At 39.8% G+C, this 20,558-nt stretch overlaps 1 protein-coding gene across 7 annotated transcripts in view; it reads left to right on the forward strand.

Moving 5' to 3' along the window:
• SLC25A26 (solute carrier family 25 member 26) overlaps positions 1-20,558 on the forward strand; it is a 161,897-nt gene that overhangs the window by 19,990 nt on the left and 121,349 nt on the right. For 6 of the 7 annotated variants that reach the window (XM_050781311.1, XM_050781312.1, XM_050781308.1 and 3 more), the window contains one exon: positions 2,717-2,826. The exons of the other annotated variant lie outside the window; for it this stretch is intronic. In XM_050781311.1, the coding sequence (XP_050637268.1) occupies positions 2,717-2,826 (110 nt within the window). The remainder of the gene's footprint in view (positions 1-2,716; positions 2,827-20,558) is intronic. 7 annotated transcript variants of the gene reach the window in all.

A 20,558-nucleotide genomic window follows, 5' to 3' on the forward strand; every position in this document is an offset into this window, starting at 1 on the left:
AAAGTGCTGGGATTACTGATGTGGGCCACTGTGCCTGGCCCATCTTTACATTTGTTTACATTTCTCTCAACTATGAATGATGTGCTATATGGTTTGTGTTTATAAGTTTTGATAAATTTTAACTTTTTATGTTTTATGTTAGTAAATGATAAAATAGGCTAGTATCTACATATATTTTATGTATTCATGGCACGGCTAGCCTTTTCTTTTCTTTTCTTTTCTTTTTGAGACAGGGTCTGTCTTGCTCTGTCGCCCAGGCTGGAGTACAGTGGTGCCATCTCGGCTCACTGCAAGCTCTGCCTCCTGAGTTCACGCCATTCTCCTGCCTCAGCCTCCTGAGTAGCTGGGACTTCAGGCGCCCGCTGCCACACCCGGCTTTTTTTTTTTTTTTTTTTTGTATATTTAGTAGAGATGGGGTTTCACCGTGTTAGCCAGGATGGTGTCGATCTCCTGATCTCATCCACCCGCCTCAGTCTCCCAAAGTGCTGGGATTGCAGGCATGAACCGTGGTGCCCAGCCAGCCACCTTTTCTTAATTTTTTAGTATTTCTAGGCTATGTGGTTCATCTATAAGTTTGTTCAAATTATCACGAATATCCAAAAATTTTTCCAATATATTTATTGAAAAAAAGCCATGTATAAGTGAACCTGTGCCTTTAAACCCATGTTCAAGGATCACTTGTACTGGTGTTTGTTACCCAACCCCAGAGATTGTGACTTAATTGGTCTGAGGTGTGACCTGGGCATTGGATGTTTTAAAAAAAATCCCTAGATGATTGCTACATTCAGACAAGTTTGAGAACCTCTGAACTAGGGAATTGCAAAGAAACGTGTCACTAAGTCCCCATCTTTTGGTCACCATTTTTTATGATGTCTCCTTCATTTACACTCACTCTTCTAAAGATCTTTTTCTCTTACATATTGCACATAAAGATTATTGTGGGGAGATGTACAATTAGCTGTAGTGTGTGGGTTACATAGTGCTGTCATTAAGATCACAGGTTTTGCATTCTTCTTTAGGAGTTTACTTATAGAATGTGGTTTTGATTTTTTTTTTTTTGGTCCCATCCACCAAACTTTAGTGAATGGGAGATGCTAGGGAAAAGTGAGAGTACCAGGGTTTCAAAAATAGCCTTGTTTTACTGCAAATTTTGAATGAATTGGACTTTTGTGTTTGGTGTCTTTTTTCTTTTGCTATTGGTTACGGTCTTAATCTGAGTACAGAACTTCACTGTGGTTGATCATCAGTGGCTATGGATGTTTTTGTAAACCTATACTGCAGGAGTGAGGGGTTGGGGTGGGGCTAGAGGGGACGAAAGATGGAAAGAGGTGAAGAGAAGACCATGTTTAGGAGCCTTACTCCCTGTTTCGAAGGGAATGTAGAGAAAGCATAGTTGTTTTTTTTTTTTATTTTGTTGTTGTTGTTTGTTTGTTAAGAGCCAGAAGAAACTATAGGCATCAGATAACCCAGCCCCTCTTCTTTGTTTTAACTTGTTCAGCCCCCAACTTGGAACCTGACTGTACTGACATTTCCAGTTAGTAGAGGCCTTCTTGGATGCCACCTGGAGGTTGGAGGGAGGTTTGGAACTTATATTCTTAAAGAACCTTGTAGATCACAAAAGAAGCCATAAAGTCAGACGAAGTTGAGGTGGTTAACCATGAAATGGAGGAAGTTTTACCACTGTCTTTCTCCCTTTTCTTGGGGATTAGGAGGGTAGGAGGTAGAGTGGCAAACTTAACAGCTAAGTGCAATTAGAGGTATTATAGCTCCACATTTAGTGAGTGGGCTGAAGTGGGAAAAATCGTATGAAGAAACACAAATGGGAATAGACTTGTGTTAACCACGTAAAACTGCCTGAACTGGTCATTATTCATTCGTGGACAGAGTGCCTCTTCTTTTAGCCTAGTGTATATTTGTTAGCATGTAAAGATCCTTTACAAGCTTTTGTTGACTTTGGAGAACTGATTTTCACTTGTCAGGCTGTTTTCCTCAGTGTTTCAGACTTTGTGACATGTTCAAATGTCCTTCAGAAGATGAATTTGTCATTCCTTTATCTCTTGTGCCTTATCTTTTATCCAACTGATAAACATTTTTTGATTAACAGTACATAGAAAGTTTTAAAGCCCTCATGTGCAGCTGCGATTAGTTTATGGTGATAGGGGTAGCTTTTTAGAGATTTTGATTTCCAGTTTTAATTAAATGGTTGATTGTTTTCTTGATGTGAAGGTGAATTCATGCAGTAAAACATAGCCATGATTATTTTGAGTAACCAGCAATAAAACATTATAGAATAGACATTTTCTTTCAAGTTAAAGTATGTTTGCAATTTTAACCTATTTATTCATAATGTAGTTGATTGTTTTATGGCCATACATAATGATATTTTGGATCACAGAAATTCATATCCTTTTCTAAAGTTGACTTTAAAAATGTTTAAGTAATTTGTCAGCACAACACGGTAAGTGCTAGATTAGCTCTTATGCTCCCTCAGGGTAAGCATTATATTTTCTGCATTTCTGTAAGTCTAAGATCAGGCATATAACATGGCCTCAGTAAATTCTGAAAGAGTGAGGGTAGGAAAAAAAATACGTGCTTATCACCTTTTCTGTTATCTCATAATTTAATAGTTATTGTCATACCTTTTGAGAAACATGTTTCTTAACAGTTTGAATATATGTTTAAACTTTGTGAAAGACTGGCTTGTTTTAAATTTCAGCTGCTGCATTTTTTATCACCTATGAATATGTGAAGTGGTTTTTGCATACTGATTCATCTTCATATTTGACACCTATGAAACATATGTTGGCTGCCTCTGCTGGAGAAGTGGTAAGTAACAAGTTTTGTGTATAAAATACTTCAGAAATGCACATGATGCATATATTTTCAGTACATATTTATTTCATTTTTAAAAAAATTATTTTTAAATTATGAAAGTTATAAATGCCAATAAATGTAAATGGATTAAATATGACAGAAGATAGAGCCTGACAACTAAAAGATAGAGCCTGATGTAGGACAGAAGAAGAATTCTAGTTATGTGTAATTTACAAGAGACAGATCTAAGACATAATTAATGGAAAAAAGACAAAAGAGTGGAAGAAAATATCCATTCAAATTGTGACAGCTTTGTATTGTGTCAGCACACAACTGAGCTGGAACTACTTCTCTGAGAATTTCCTTTCCAAAGTAGTTTCTTTCAGTTTGGGTCAGCCACAAGAGAAATTTGCGTGTTCTTTGTAAGGTAGAAGTGAAGAGCTGTATTTATGCCCAGAAGGTTGGTATATGGTCAGGCAATGTTGCAGCTTACACACCTGACTTTGCTGTATCACCATGTTGGCATTTGACTTCCAGCTTCTCCAGCTCCCTCTGGTTCTTCTCCATCAGCTTATCCAAATTCTAGGTTAGATTTGTGGGCTCTGTAATGAAGGGTGCCAGCTTATACTGCAAGTTCTCTCTCACAGGTTGGTGAGAAATAAATGTGACTTCCAGTCTGTCCTTGTTCTTCCTCCACTTCACATCCATCTTTCCTTTTTTTTTTTTTTTTTTTTTTTTTTTTTTTTTGAGACGGAGTCTCACGCTGTTGCCCAGGCTGGAGTGCAGTGGCGCGATCTCGGCTCACTGCAAGCTCCGCCTCCCGGGTTCCCGCCATTCTCCTGCCTCAGCCTCCTGAGTAGCTGGGACTACAGGCGCCCGCCACCGCGCCCGGCTAATTTTTTGTATTTTTAGTAGAGACGGGGTTTCACTGTGGTCTCGATCTCCTGACCTTGTGATCCGCCCACCTCGGCCTCCCAAAGTGCTGGGATTACAGGCTTGAGCCACTGCGCCCGGCCCATCTTTCCTTTCTTGTTGCCTGCCCTTTGATTTCTATCCCAACACTAGATGCAGAAGCAGCAGCCCTATACAAACTGCTTAATTAGCTCCCATAATTGCTGGTCAAATCTCTATAATCCTTATCCTTATCACTCATAGTGGTTTTGCTTCTGTGATGAAACCTTAACTAATAGAGAAATACTAATTGGAAAAGAGTTTGTGGAGTAATATTAATATTAGGAAAAAATACATAAGGCAAAAAATGAAGAGACCAGTGCATAATGATACAGGAACAGTTCTTTCAGGAGATATAACAAGCCTGAACATGCACTGAATAACATAGTCTCAAAACGTATAAAGCAAAAACTGACAGAATTTTACGGAGAAATGAACAAAACCATAGTCTTAGTAGGAGATAGTCACGTCTCTCTCTCAAAGCAGGCATAAACTTACTAAGGCCATAGAAGATTTGAACAACACAATGGCAAGATTGGTCTGTTGATAATATGTTAAACTTTGCACCCAGCAAGTAAAGAAGATAGACTTTTTCAAGCATAATTGGAACTTAATAAAAATAACAATAGCCCACAGGGCCAGTTTTAGTGAATACTGCAGAGACAGTGTCATTACAGATCATTAGTTGTATCATTATAATGAAGTAAAATTGGGAACAATGACAAAAAATAGGCAGTCTGTTCCTACCATGTGTTTAAAAAACAAACTTTCTTTTGTAAATAATTTCAGTCAAAGTAGAACACAATACTGTAAGTGGTAAGTGTAAGAGATATTTATTTTTGTTTTTATTTTCAAAGAGATGGGGGTCTCATTATGTTTTCCAGATTGGTCTCAAACTCCTGGCCTCATATAGTCCTCCTGACTCAGCCTTCCAAAGTACTGGGGTGATAGGCATGACCCACTGTGCCTGGCCAAAAGTGATATTTTAAACCAAATCATAAACACAGTTATGATTAAAGAAAAAAAAACTCAAAACGAATGCAGAGGAGAAATGTATAATACAAATAAAAGTTTCTTCATTCCCCTCATTAACTTACTTTCTCCCTACCCCTTCTGCACAATGCTGAGGGACAGCCTTGTCTGTTGCTTGTTACACTATTTTCAAATCGCACAGCCTGGTATTCATGCAGTCTTATTAAACCGCCAGTCTTGTGATGGGCATAACAGAAATGGACAACACAGTGAAGAAAAAGGTCTTAAGTTTGTAAGCCTTTTATGAAATCACACTTTTCCTTGTAATTAGAAAAGTAATGGCATATGTTTACGTAGGAAACTTGGGAAATGAATTAACCTTTATAACATTTACGTTAAAAAATTGTATTATATTGTGAATTTGTTTTTGATGTGCTTTTTTTCTTTAGGAAGTTTGAACAAGAATCTACAAACTGCTTAGTAACCTAATAATCCTTGCTTAAGAATATAGTGAATTGGGGATATGGAAAAGAGAGTTAACAGAAAAGTAAAAATTAAAGAAGATTTTTTAAAAATAAACGAGCTTTATTGAGATATAGTTCACATACTATGCAGTTCACCCATTTAAAGTGTATAATTCAGTGGTTTACACCATATTCACAGAGTTGTACAACCATTGCCAGCGTCCATTTTAAAACATTCATCACTCCCCAAAGGAGGCCCTTACCCATTGCAGTCATAATCCCCATTTCACCCCAACCCTCCCCACACCTAGGCAACCACTGGTATGCTTTCTGTCTCTATGAATTTGCCTGTTTTGGACATTGGTATAAATGGAATCCTATGATATGTGATCTTTCGTTACTGACTTTTTTCAGCTACTGTAGTGTTTTCCAGGTTCATCCGTGTTATAGCATCTGTTAGTACTTCATTTCTTTAAAATTATTTTTGGTGATTATGTCCTGACACACAGTCTTATTACATGCATTTAGTTAGGAGTATATATACTTAGATTTGTTGATACGTTGTTGAGAGCAAGCAACAAAAAAAGAACCTGGCCACTTCATTGCACCTGGGGCCATCTTGCCTGAAAGCTAGTTTGCCATGTTGAAGGGCAGGCTTGCTTCAGTTTGTAAACTTTCTGTCCAGGAAAATAGAAAGTGATATAATAGGTAGGGCAAATAGTAGCTATTAGATTTCTCATGTTAATCATACATCTTTTTGTTTGTAGAAAGTCTTGTATATTCTAATGCTCCTAGTATCTGTAACTAATATCTTAAAAAAAGTTTTGAAGATTTCCAAATATTATGTCATAACATTTGATATGTGGACTGTTAGGCTTGAGAGGTGGGGTAGATAGATTTTAGAATTAGGAAACAAGTATCCATGAGACTGGAGATATAACAGATGAAGACATTGTACCTGCACTGTGTCTCTTGGGGGTTCTGTGGTCCCTGAGCTGGTAAGGCCAAATATCAAACACCTGTTTATAGTTTCTATGGAGCTGGGCTGTTGGTAATTTGCCCATGTTGGCTTCAGACTCTTGGCCTCAAGGGATCCTCAGTAGCTGAGACTACAGGTGTGTGCCACTAGGCCTGGCAATTCCTAGAGAAATTTTTTTTTTTTTTTTGGTTTGAGATGGAGTCTCGCTCTGTCACCCGGGCTGGAGTGCAGTCGCGCCATCTCGGCTCACTTCAAGCTCCACCTCCTGGGTTCGTGCCATTCTCCTGCCTCAGCGTCCCGAGTAGCTGGAACTACAGGCGCCTGCCACCACGGCCGGCTAATTTTTTGTATTTTTAGTAGAGACAGAGTTTCACTGTGTTAGCCAGGATGGTCTCGATCTCCTGACCTCGTGATCCGCCCGCCTAGGCCTCCCAAAGTACTGAGATTACAGGCGTGAGCCACCGGGCCTGGCCCCTAGAGAATCTTAAAAGGACAGTTGGTCAGCAGTGGGTACATAGATTGAGGACTTTCCACATGAAATACTTCTTGATGTTGACTATTTAAATAAAAATATAAATATATATACGTGTGTGTGTGTATATATATATGCACGTACACACACACACACACACACACACACACACACACACACTCTTACAAATGAATGAATGACAGGGTCTCACTCTGTCACCCAGGCTGGAATGCAGTGATGTGATCATAGCTTCTGTAGCCTGTAACTTCTGGGCTCACATGATCCTCAGTTTAGCCTCCTGAGTAGCTGGGACTGTAGGCAAGTGCCACTATGCCTGGCTAATTTTTTAAAACAGTTTTGTAAAGATGGGACCTTACTATGTTGCCCAGGCTAGTCTTGAACTCCTGGCTTCAAGCAATTCTTCCACTGTGGCCTTCTAAAGTACTGTAATCCAGAGACGAGCCACTGCACCCTGCCAATATTGACCTTAAATGGACTTTAAATTCAGTTACAGTTTAGTATGCTGAGAAGTTTGCCAAATTTATGAAGTTTGTGGAAATGTTGGTTCTGATGCTCTAATAATCTTTGAACTTTAAAAAAAAAAAAAAAAAAACCACAACTTCCTGAAGCCATTCAGTATCGATTTTCTCAATAAATGCTTATATACATATTACTCCTTTTTTTAGTAACTTGTTTTAGTCTCATAGAAGATAAACTTTGGATTTCAGATTCATGCAAGTGTGGTTGCTGAGATTAAGAGAAACCAACAGGTGAATGTAGAGGAGATAAATTTTCGTTTGTAAAATAAAAAGAAATAGGAATAGAAAATATTTATAGCTGTCAATGGTCAGAAAGGCATAGTAAGCTAGATAGAGATTATAAGAAATACTTTAGTGCAATCATTCTGTAACACATTTGCTTTGATAGAAGATTATTATGTTAGATTCCTTAGAAACAATAACATTTTGTTTGTATTGAATATGGCCACAGTTACTTTCTTGTAGCAACTATTAAAGAAACTTAGAAACAAAAGAGCACTGCCAAAATAATAACCATTCCCTGTAGCAACAGCTTGATTAAAACTTAATGATGAATCAATAAAATTATAATTACAACCTTCTACCTTGTGTTTTCAATTTGGAATACAGTAAAATCAATCAAATAAGATTTAACATGTAACAATAGCAAGAGGGGTCTCACTTGTGCCGTTTTTATTAGGAAGATTGCTGTGCCAAATCTCTAAATCCCTACCTCAATAATTTTACAGCTCAGTTTTCGTCACACACAGAAAAGGCCCTTTGGGAAGTAGAATCTGTAATTAGATCAAAGGTTGGGGCAGGTTTACTTTAACGCTACATATGCTATAACGTTCTAATGGTAATGATTTTCTTTTCTTGAAAGGTTTGAAGATTTGACTTTTGTTGTATCTTATCCTACTTTTGTCTGTCTTCATATTGTCAGAAATGAAAAAAACGTTGAAATTTCTTCACCCTTGAAAGCAGCAACACTGTGAATGTAATATGTGTGCATAGGTGACATGTACATGTCCTCATACACTTAGATGCTGGTAGAGCGTCCTTTTCAAGTGTCCTTTACAGTCCTGTTCTGACTTGGGATTGAGAAAGCTAGGAAATAAATGATATCATGTTTTGTAAATGTTTTTCTGACAGCCTCTAACAGTACTTCCCCAAGAAGGCCCGACGAGCATCAGGCCGTACTTCACCATCAATTGCGTAGGTAGCTAGTTACAAATAGGGATTTTTGGAGATGACACCAGGGTTCCTGTATTTTAATCACAATTTCTAGATGATTGTGCAACTCACCAATATTTAAATGCCACTGATCTAGGCACATAAAACGTCTGAACTTATACCCCAGTAGTAAATATTTTTACTGAATTGGCTCAGTAGTTCCCTACATAATATTTTAGTAGGTGCATGACACTGGGTGTGGTGTTACCACTTGTAGATCAAATGTGTTATTCTTTCTTTTCTCCTCAAAATGACTTATTTTAGACCTAAAAAGGCTAGTTTAATAAACTGGTTATTTTTGAGTGTGACAGTGAACTCAGACATGTAGATTTGGGTTTAACTGGAGTTAGAATGAGTTGGAACCTCACTGAGATTTTCTTGAAGGCCCATGCTGTCATAGAGCCTCGTAGGTGAAGGCAACTTGTGCGGTTTAGCTTCTTTAGTAACTGACAAGGCCATTGCACCCCCTTTGTACCACAGTCCATTCCAGGGTCTTGTTTGGTATCAGCATATGGGGCAAACATGTTTTTATTCAGCTTTCCCACTGGTTAAAGGATGGGACGCGTGGATGCTGTGTGGTGTTTGTCAGCTCCAGAGCATGGTGCACATGTTACTGAGTTTTTCCCTAGTGGGGGCTTAAGCTGTTTTGTTTATGTACTTAATAGCATGTTTTAAAAATGAGTATGTAGTGTTTTTCATGATCTTCACTGGCCTTTTCTAAGAAGAACCACTGAGCAAGATAATAGAAGAAAGGTTGACAACTTTTGAAATGTGTTTTATCTTTTGAATTAATCATGCTTTTGAAATATTCATCAGTCAATACAGATTATCTCTCACTTGCAATTGGAATATTTTGCCACATCTCTGTACGGTTGTATAATTGAGTCATGGGGGATAGGTGGAGTGGGGCCACAGTGAAGTGTAGCTGACGATGGTAATTGCTTGTATATAAAGATGAATGAAGGTATGAGTATATAACTACTACCAGGAAACACAGAAGCTGAAACAGAACTGCCAGATACCTGAGTGCACTCAAACACTTTTTTGTTTGATGTGTCTAAGCACATCCATGTATTATGGGGACCTTTCACCCTGTTTTCATGTCTGTTGCCTTTTTCAGTGTGTCTGGGAGTCTTCCTTCAGGTCATTAAATACATAAGGCAGGCAGACTTTTAAATTCCTTCTTAGCAACCCTAAACCATCAGAATTACATGAAAAATTATGTCAACAGTATAAAAAACAACTTGTTTTCCAGACTCCTTTTATTTTGTATTATTTCCTCATTTGTACGTCTTTGGTTCCTTTTTGTAATAGGTTGCTTTTGTTCAGCTCATCCTAGATTCCTTCACCACTTTTATTGTCCTTACCTAGTGGTGTGAATGTAGATCTGAAGTCCCTAATATGTTCCAGGCATTGGGGATGAAATGACAGGATAAGATACTGCGTTTTAGATGCTTGCTATCTAGAAACGGAGATGGATATGTAAGTGCACTATAGTGTTACAGGCATTTTAAGAAAAGGAACTATAGATGGTCCCTGACTTACGATGGTTCTACTTAAATGACTTTACGATGGTGCAAGAATGAGATGCATTCAGTAGAAACTGTATTTCAGATTTTGCGTTTTGATCTTTTCCTGGGCTAGCGATAGGTGGTAATAGGTGATGAGATGCTCTCTGGCAGTGCTGGGCAGTGCACGTCCCAGTCAGCTACGCTGGTGTAAGTATTCTGAGCAAGTTTTAGGGAGGTGAGGCTAAAGCAATGATATTCCATAGGTTAGGGGTATCACATGCAATTTCAACTTGAAATGTTTTCAACTTAGGATGGGTTTATTGGGATATAACCCTGTCATAAATTGAGCATCTGTACAAGGTAGAGTGAGAGGCTGAAGGGAAGGAGTGGTTGGTTTTCTCTGGATTGGGGTAGATGGATGGGTATTAATTCAGAAAAAACCTCACAGAATAGCCAGCCTTTAAGCTGCGTTTAATTTAATTCATTAAAAAAATTGTGTATCTATTTAAGGTATACAACATGATGTGGGATACATATAGATAATAAAATAGTTGCCGCAGTGAAGTAAGTCAACATATCCATCATGTCACATAATGACTCTTTTTGTTTTGTTTTTGTGGCAGGGCAGCAAAAATCTACTCATTTAGCAGGAGTCTCAGTTATAGTACAACTTTATTATCTTGCATTTAGAATAGGATAGTTTGTTAGGTGGGTGGGTGCAAGGAGGAGTATTGGAGTTCTAAAAAGCCCTTGTTAGGTAGTTTTAAGTTCCATATAGTTAGAGCACAGTGTGATGGGGTCACCCTGAGGTGAAGCAGGGGCTGAGAGCTATAGGGCCTTGCCTGCTATAGTAAGGATTGGGGCTTTTATCTTTTGATCAGACTTGTAATTTTAAGAGAGTCCCCTGGCAGCTTTCTGGAGATAAGGGGCTATTAAAGGAATCCCCAGGAGAGAACCACAGCCTGGGCAGAGGGATGCAGAGGGAGAGAGTGAATTCAAGAGATGTTAAAGAGATGGAGCTGGCGGAAAGATGATCATTCTTTCAGGAGCCCTTCCAGCGACATCCTTCAGTGCGTTTTTCATCCTGGTTGCCTTTTAGTTTGTTGTGTCTCTGTGTGTTGTGCACCTGCTTGAATTCTCCAATGGAGTCTGCCGAGCTAAGTTGAATAAACATGCCCCATCTTGTCAGTGGGCCCAGCCATCTGACGCTGAGCTCACACACAGAGAGGGGAAGAAGACGAAAGAGAGAGACGGTCAGGACAGGGGAGGGTCAGGGCTTGCCCTGGCTTGGCATTACCTGTGTGTGGTGATGACCTTGCTTGTAGTTATTCATCTATTGAATGTGCTGAAGAGATTTATCAGGGAGGCCTTTAGAAAGGAACATCGTACCCCAGCTATGTCTCCACCCCCAGTTTCTCGATGACTTCCTTTTCTAACATATTTCAGATTGTTTTCTGTTGTATGGATTTTCTTTTTCTAATATAGTATGCAGTGTTAGTTCAGATGATATTGATTCATGATCTGGGAGAGAGTATTTCATTGATTGTTTTATTTAGTTAGTGGACAAAAGGGAAGGGAAACTCTGTTAACTTTTTATTTAAGATCTGCATCAGTTTATAGAACACAATTAAGTTGAGCTTTATAGGCACAATATGATTTTCATATAGGATGATGCAGTTGAAGAAATGCTTCTGAGCCACAGGAGTGAAACTTGGTCAGTTATTGCCACTACATTGTAAATGGAAAAACTGAATACTGCTCTCAAAGGACCAAAATACCAAAGGAGGTTAGGATTAGCCACTTCCAAGCAAACCTGAACTCTGTCAGTGACAAACCTTTATTTCCCAAAATATTGCCTTGTTAAGATGAGGATTCTTGAACTAAATGCCCCTGTCACTTATTTGCTTTGGTTTGTGATTGTGTGCTTTTCAATATTTGAGTGCCTGTTGTATATCTAATACTATTAATAGGTGCTAAGAGACACCAGATAAGAAATTTGATCCCTGTTTTTGAGAAGCATATAAGTTAGTTGGATCCATCTGTTAAATAACTAGGGAGTATTTGAGGATGTCTGTAGGGAGGTAGTATGGTATGGAACATGGGCCGTCAAGTTACACAGATCAGGGTCAGATTTGTGACTTGTCCACGTATTTGTCTGTAGGCTATTTACTTGCCTTCACTGAAATGCTGTTTTCCTCATCTTGGAAAAATAGGATTAATGCCATCCCAGTCACAGTTCTTACAAGGATGAAATTATACAGCACTTACAAAGTGTCCAGCCTAGCATCTGACACACAAAATGTTGAATAAACATTGGGTCTAGCCCCATTTCACACAAGTTGCTGAATGTGGCACGTTTTTAGAATTTCCTGGTTTTGGGAAGGGTATCAGTTCAGAAGAAGAGGAAATTGAAATTCAAAGAAGTTTAGTGATGTGCTCCTAGTGTCCCAGCTATTATTATTCCCAGCTAACAATAAAACGCCATTGCAGAATAAGTAATTAGATAAATATCTCTGTGTGTACTTCAAGGAGCACCTCTTGTTTTCTTTTTTGTGTAGTATTTAAAAAATGGCAGAAGTAGCGATAAGTATACTACTTGTGCAGTAAGGATTCACATCACTGGTTTCTTAAAACATTAGGTTCCAAAATTTGCCATTGGTTACTGTGGTAGGCAAAATAATGCCCCCCCCCCCGCCCAATAAATATGTCCTGGTCCCCAAATCTGTGAATGTGTTTCCATACATGAGAAAGAGATTTGGCAGATACAGTTAAGAATGTTGAGGTAGGGGCTGGGCATGGTGGCCTGTAATCCTAGCACTTTGGGAGGCTGAGGCGGTTGGATCATTAGGTCAGGAGATTGAGACCATCCTGGCCAACACGGTGAAACCCCGTCTCTACTAAAAAAAAAAAAACCACAGAAAAAAATTAGCCAGGCGTGGTGGTGGGCACCTGTAGTCCCAGCTACTCAGGAGGCTGAGGCAGGAGAATGGCGTGAACCTGGGAGGCGGAGCTTGCAGGTCGTGCCACTGCATTCCAGCCTGGGTGACAGAGCGAGACTCCGTCTCAAAAAAGAAAAAAAGAGAAGTGGAAAGAGTTTTCTGGATTATCCAGGTGGGCCCAGTCTAATCACTGGGGTCCTTAGGAGAGGGGAGCGGGGGTCAGAGAGCTGAAGACGCTATACGACTGGTCCAAAGATAGAGCGAGGGGCCACAAACCAAGGAGTACAGGGGAGCCCAAGAAATCAGGAAGCCGATGCTCCCTTGCAGCTTCCCGAAGGCATACTGCCTGACTGACATATCTCGATCTTAGCTCAGGAAGACCCATTTTGGAATTCATACCTTCAGAATTATAGACAATAAGCTTGTGTTTTAAGCCACTAAATGTGTGGTGATTTGTTAGAGCAACAGTAGGAAGCAAATACAGTCACCATTGCCACCTCCTCCACGTTCAGATTTTTGTATTGGTGGGAATCTATAAATCCATCCATGGGGCGTTTGTCACCTCCTGTGAAATCATGGCTCATTTCTGTTATGGAAAAGTACAAAAGCAAAAAAGCCATTTAAGGCTAATCTTTTGGGTTGTGTAAAATTCTGTGAACAAATTTTAGACACAGGGGCTAAGCGTTGGTAGAGTTATTTTCATTGAGAAGACTTCCCTGTGTAGTCTGGATTATCCGCGCCAGCAGTCTTGTCAGACGAGGGAAGACTAATACCTACAACGATTGAACTTATTTGCGTGATTAGAAAGAGTCTTAGAAGGGAGAAAGGTTTAATGAACATAGGTCCCAACGTAAGTAGGTAAAAATTAAAATCTAAGGAGTGTAAGTTAGGATTTGTAAATTGGTTTTGTCAACAGCTGTTATTCCATTTATCAGCAGAAGATGGCAGACTTGACACACAAATGGAACTGTTGTAGAGGTTTTTGATTTTTAAATGATGGTATAGAAAGAGATGTTAAATATTCTTAATTGGAAACCTTTCTAAAGAGAATTTTGGGAATTACAAAGAGAATGTGGAAATGAAGTACAAGTAAGCAAATTGCATTTCAGAAATCTTTATAGTTTCCTGGGGTCTCTCCCTGACCCCCCGTCTTACTAATTTGCCACATTGAGTTTGCTCTGTAAAGTCCAAAGTAGCTTTTGCTTTGAATATGATGAAGCTTTGACTGGCTCTGTTCAGTGTATTGTTAAATTTCTATTGAATTGGTTATAGAGTTGCCTGTTGAAACATGAAGCATTAGCTGAAATTAAACCTTGAACCTTTAAGTGCATTAGATGTGTGTAAGTATGACATCTTTATTGAAAAATAATTCTGGAGATGATAATCAGAAGACTTGGGTTTCACCCATACTTCCTGAGCTAAGTAGCTCTCTGACCTTCAGCAACTTCTGTGATCTCAGATTGATTTATATGTAAAATGCTGACATAATTAGCTTCTAATATCAGAGGAATATTTGCAGGTAGTTGATGGAGTTTCTGGGAGAAAAATCTTAAATCAGATTTTTTTTGTGAACTATGTTGAAATAGTTGGGGAGAAGATGTAATGTTAATAAAAGGTATTATTGGAGATACTCAGGGACTTTGAAGAGCGTTTCCAGAGCGAGAGGACAGGGTGCAATTGTAAAACCCCAGTGGTGATGTGCTGAAGGACGGGAACTTGGCTATGGCAATGAAAGAACCAGAGATTTTAGTAGCATCCATCTCTCTCTTCCTCCACTCAGTACCTAAAGTGAGGCCAAAGTTCAATGTAATTTTTTCCTTTTCAGACACTTAGTTTTATGATTTGTAGTGTTGCATCTCGGGTTTTTGTTTTTGCTTAAAGAGACAGGGTCTCATAGGTGGCCTAGGCTGGCTTCAAACTTGTGGCCTCAAGTGATCCTCCTGTCTTTACCTCCCTGAGTAGCAGGGACAGCATGCAGGTGCACCTGGTTCTTGGTGTTTCATTTAATAAATACCAAAAGGAAACATTCAGTCCTTGGTTGCAGCAGTCAGTTAAAAACAGCAGAAAAGGTTTTATTTATGTCAAAGGAAGAAAAATCTTGGTAGCAGCATCATGATTTAATCAACATTTTAATCTAAGGTTTCATCATATTTTGGCGTGTTGAAGGAGGCCAGCATTGCATTTTGATTTTGATAAAGTATGGAGGGAGCATGATTTTTTTTTTTTTTTTTTTTTTTTTATGGAAAACCTTAGTAGTTCTTGTTTTTAGATAGAACTTTAACATATAAAACATTCTTGGGTTTAGTGAAAATGCCCCCATTCCTGTGTCATGGATTCATACTGAACCCCAGATTTATGAGGAAAGAATGCTCTGCAGAATGAATTTACCAAGAGACCCACAGATGACATTCCCTTTATTTCCTTTCATAGAACCATAATACTGTAACATGTTTTTGTTCTTGTGCAGTGAAATACTCTGTTGTAGCTCAAATTCAAATCTAAGAAGGATCAGAGTTAATAGAAAACCAAATGGAAGGCTCCGGAGGTACTGGAGGAAGCAGAAGCGTTACTTTGTAGCGTGTCTCTTATGCTGCAGTTGTCACCCAGCAGAAGTCAGGAAGCCATGCTGGGTGCTTTGTACCCCTTGACTAGTTAGATTGATTTTTTTATCAGAGAGCCTTTTCAAGGTTTTTCTTCTGCATCTGTATTTTTAAGAACTAAAAACATAATAGTAAGAACATGGAGGGTTATGAAGCATGAAGTTCCATAAATATTTATACCAAGCCACAGAAGTAGACAATTCCTATTTTCTTGACATATTGGGGTCGGATTTCACTCTTGACCTCTTGAATTGAAAAATGCAAAGAGTTAGTATACCCTTTTCTTTCTCTTATTTATTTATTTTCATTTCTTTAATGAGTTTTAGATGCTGGGAGCTGTCCTTTTAGGTTCATGTAGGTTTCATTGGACTTATACCCAATTTTAGGCCTTACTGGTAAGCAGTTTTAATCTGTTTTTGTGGATTTATTGCTACTAAATTTATAATATGTAATTTTTATCAAGGCTAATAGGTTGCCATCTAAAAGCATATTTTAAATTAGCCCTTTTATTTTATTTTTCTCTCTCACTTAAAATCTTTGGTCCATAATAAATACTTTTTTCTTTGAAATTATGTTAAAAACTTATGAAATAATAATAAATGTGAATTGTAGAGAATTTAGAAAATATAGGTAGGTAGAAAAGAAACATCTGTAATTCTACTGTGTTTTTTCCCTACTCTTTACATAAGTATATGTATAGACAATAAATATGTGTAGAGGCAAAAAAAAAAATTAGGCTGGATGTGGTGGCTCCCGCCTGTAATTCCAGTGCTTTGGGAGGCTGAGGCAGGTGGATCACTTGAGGCCAGGAGTTTGGGACCATCCTGGGCAACATAGCAAGATCCTGTCTCTACCAAAAGATGAAAAAATTAGCACATCCGTAGTCCCAGCTCCACAGGAGGCTGAGATGGGAGGATCACTTGGGCCCAGGACTGAGGCTTCAGTGAGCTATGACCATGCCACCTTACTCCAGTCTGGGTGACAGAACGACACCCTGTTTCTATGTATATTTATATGTAAATTCTAAAGTATGGAGAAGTCATTTCTGTGGAATTGATGGGTTTTTTTTTTGTTTGTTTGTTTTTTTTTTGCTGATTCCTTTCCTCCTGGCTAGTTTCATTTGCTTTCAACATAAAATAATACACCAGCTGATTAGTAAGTTTGGTGCATACCGTCTTCTTGCTCTCAGGGTGCTTACGGTTTAGTAGAAGAGGAAATATATTTTACAAACTATATGGTGTAAGTTAATAAGTAAAAAATGTCAGATAAGAAAGCTTATGTGGGAATTAAGAATTCAGAAGGGAGGGAATCTTTTGAGGTTAGATAAGGTATAATTTTGGAAAATTAAGAATTATAGAAATAAGGACCTAAAAAGATACCATAAAAATTTGGTCCAAGTCAAGTAAGAAAAATTATACATATATGCATCTAATTGTATAAATATATGCATTATTATTTGTCAGTTTTCTTAATTTTGAAATGAATTAAAAAAAAAAAAAAGACCTGGAAGGCCAGGGAAACACTCGGGAATTCACTTGCAGAACTGGGGACACAGTCTAGGGCTGCAGACCCTCAGCCAGACCACTGCTCATTCCTCCCTGGAGTTGAACCCTGAATGAAAGATCCCGTTTTGATGCAGGAGTGGCCCCGAGGCTGAGGGGTGGGCCTGGTAAAGGGAGGTAGTCACAGATGGAGAAGCATGGGCTCGGGCTTCTGACTCTGCCTTTTTTTATTTCCTGTGGGGTCTTCATGTATTATTTCACTTCTTTCCTAGGTTATCAACCTTTGTCTTGCTGAGAGCACTTTCCCCCATCGTATGTGCACATATCGACTGTCTTAAGTAAAACCAGACTATTCCTTGACCCTGTGGCCCTCTTCACTCTGAACCCATCTCCTAACACCTAGCCACCTTCCCCTGACGGTAGTCTACACTTGCTCATCTCCCTCAATACCTTATGAATTGACCATAATGGATCTCCCACCCCAGCCACTCTATGGAAACAATACTGGTGAACATTGGAAACCCTCATATGTGCGCTGCTGGAGACTCTTGATGCGTTCCTCTGCCAATCGCCATTTGAGGCTTCTGGCCCCCTTGCACATCAAGTAGGGTGCTTGGTTGCTTGCCATCAACATTGATCCTGGCTAACTTATGGAATGAAGAATATTTTTTTGAAGATTGGCAGACACTGTTGCCTTCCACTTCTCCTTTGCCCACAGAATGCTGATTTGGTTTGTGTCCCATGTTCCTAACGCTTTGCTAGATCTAGATATCCTCCACCTCCCTAACAAGGGGTGGCCACATCATACAACTCTGGCTAACACATGCAAGGAAATGTCTGCTGGGGGGCATCTGAGAAAAGAGAGGAGGCCCGTTCTTCCTGCCTTGAACTCTGTTGTGTGATGAGGTGGTACTGAGGGACATAACAGCTGTCTTTTATCTGAGAGTCAGGAGGCCTAAGGATGAGAAGCCAGGGAGCTGGGTGGCTGGGCAGAAGGATAGGAAGAGCCTGGCTGCTTGTTCACTTTGAGGTTCTGGACTAAAAGTTGAACTGCCTGTCACCAAATCACTTAAGTGACAATTAAATGTCATTTATAGTCATGGTCCTGGTGCTTGCATCTAAAAAAGCAGTTATTTCTGTAAATGAATGTTTAGCTTTCCCAGTTGCTCCAAACAGCACTGTTCAATGGAGACATAATGTAAGATGCAGGTGAAATTTTATCTTTTCTAATAGCCACATTAAAAAAGGTGAAAACATCTGCTGGGATGAACTTTAATAACATCTTTTATTAAACCAAACACATCCTTGGTATTTAGATTTCACTGTAAAATTAATGTAAAATAATTATTAATTGGGAATGGTGGCACCATCTACTCAGGAGGCCAAGGTGGGAGAATCGCTTGAGCCCAGGAGTTCAAGGCCAGCCTGGGCAACATAGTGAGACCTCATCTCTCTTTTCTTTTTCTTTTTTTTAAAGAATTAGTAGCAGGATATTTTACATTAATTTTTTTATACCAAGTTTTCAAAATCTGTCATTTAACACTTATAGAACATCTTAATTGTACTAGCCACTTTTCAAGTGCTCTGTAGCCTCATGGGCTAGTGGCCTACATATTTGCCAGCATAGCTCTAGAATCAGACCCCTGGACAGGAGTGTTTGATTAGTCGGACCTAACTCACCTGATTGTGGTCCTCCTGCCAGGGCAGGAGGGGAGAGACTGACTCCCTTTGTTTTTCCTAACTGGGAAGCCCCCAACACATGAGAGTCAGAAGCTGGGCAGCCAGAGAAGGCAGATGTGCCTGGCAACACCATGTACCCCTTCCCACTGTTGCTTGCCTTTCAAAAATTGATGTTCCCAGGGTCCCATTATTGGCTTTTGATCTTCCTTTTTGGCTCTCTCTTTGGGTGTTACTATTTTCGCAACCCTGTTATTTTCTAGTTTTATAACTATATTTTCATTACTTGGCTGGACATAGCCCCTTACGTGTCCCCCAGACTTCTACTCAGCATTGTGCAGTCTGAACTTACCTCCCCTCTTCTTCCCTGGACTCCTAATCTCATGTTATGGGACCACCATATGCCCATTATCCAAAGCAGAAACAGAAGCATCTTACTGTCTCCCTACTTCTTCACTCCTTAACCTCCTGTCGGTGACCAGGTCCAGTGCATTTTACTCCTGAATTTTTCCTCAGATTTGACCTTCTCTGAGCCATATTCATTTCCAGACCTCTTATAGAACTGCTATAGCAATCTTGTAACCCATCTCCTGCCTTCTGGCTCTTGGTCCGAGTTTGCTTCTTGCCTTTCTCCCCACTCCACCCTCCAGCTGTCCTGTGCACTGCGGCCAGAGGGATCTCCCTAAGCACACGTCGTCATTCCTCTGCTTCAGCTTTTTCAATGTTCCCACTGACTATGGAATGAAGTTCCAGCCCCTTAGCGTGGTATACAGGGCCTTGTCTGTCCAGTCTTACTTGTCATTACTCCTGACCTTGCACTTGCTACTTTGGTAATACGGAACCATGTGGGCGGCTGCCAGCTTTGGAATACTGTGTTGGTGGGGCTGCCGCTGATGCCCCTAGACACCCTGCTTTTGTATTTACGTACTTTCTTTTTTTTGAGACAGAGTCTCGCTCAGTCGCCCAGGCTGGAGTGCAGTGGTGCAATCTCTGTTCACTGCAAGCTCTGCCTCCCGGGTTCATGCCATTTTCCTGCCTCAGCCTCTCGAGTAGCTGGGACTACAGGCGCCCGCCACCACACCTGGCTAATTTTTTGTATTTTTAGTAGAGACACGGTTTCACCGTGTTAGCCAGGATGGTCTCGATCTCCTGACCTTGTGATCCACCCGCCTCGGCCTCCCAAAGTGCTGGGATTACAGGCGTGAGCTACCGTGCCCGGCCATTTATGTACTTTCTTTTATTGTTCGCTCTTCCCACTGTGACCTTCCTACCTTTCTTACCAGCTCATTCTGGCTCATCTGGAAGGTTCTATAATGGCGTAATCTTGGGCAGTTTCTCTGAATGTGGGGGTTGGACTAAATACCCCTCCTCCACATTTCCCATAATCTTTCTTCCCCCCCCCCCTCGCTTTTTGGCCATATGTTATTGAAATTATTGATATGTATTTATGGGTTCTTTGAGGCCAGGGCATCATCTTAGTCTTCTTTGTCGTGGAGTGGCTTGTGTAGTATCTGGCTCCATATGTATTTCTTGAACTGAATTAGATAAGTTTAAAGGGAGACTGGGTGGAAAGATATGTTGGCCCAAGTTATAGACAGCTTTATGCATAAGAAGCATTCAAATGTTCGGTGAATGAAGAAATGGAAATCAGATTATATTGTTTTGTAAATCTTGTCAGTTTTGGTAGAAAAATAACTTCAGGTAATGGATCCTTTGTTACCATAACCATACCCTTTGTTGTAATGCATCTGCATGAAGCATTGTTACTTCCTAGCTTTAGAGGCGATATGCCCGTGTTAGCTGACTTCATGACGTCTAAAATCACGTCACATGGCATCTTTGTCCCACTTGTCATGGGGTGCTGGGGCTTTTATCTGTTCTGTGCCCAGTCTGCTTTTGCCAAGGCTAATTCTCTTAGTGTAGGGG

This window comes from Macaca thibetana, chromosome 2 (assembly GCF_024542745.1).
Source record: "Macaca thibetana thibetana isolate TM-01 chromosome 2, ASM2454274v1, whole genome shotgun sequence".
Lineage (NCBI taxonomy): Eukaryota > Metazoa > Chordata > Mammalia > Primates > Cercopithecidae > Macaca > Macaca thibetana.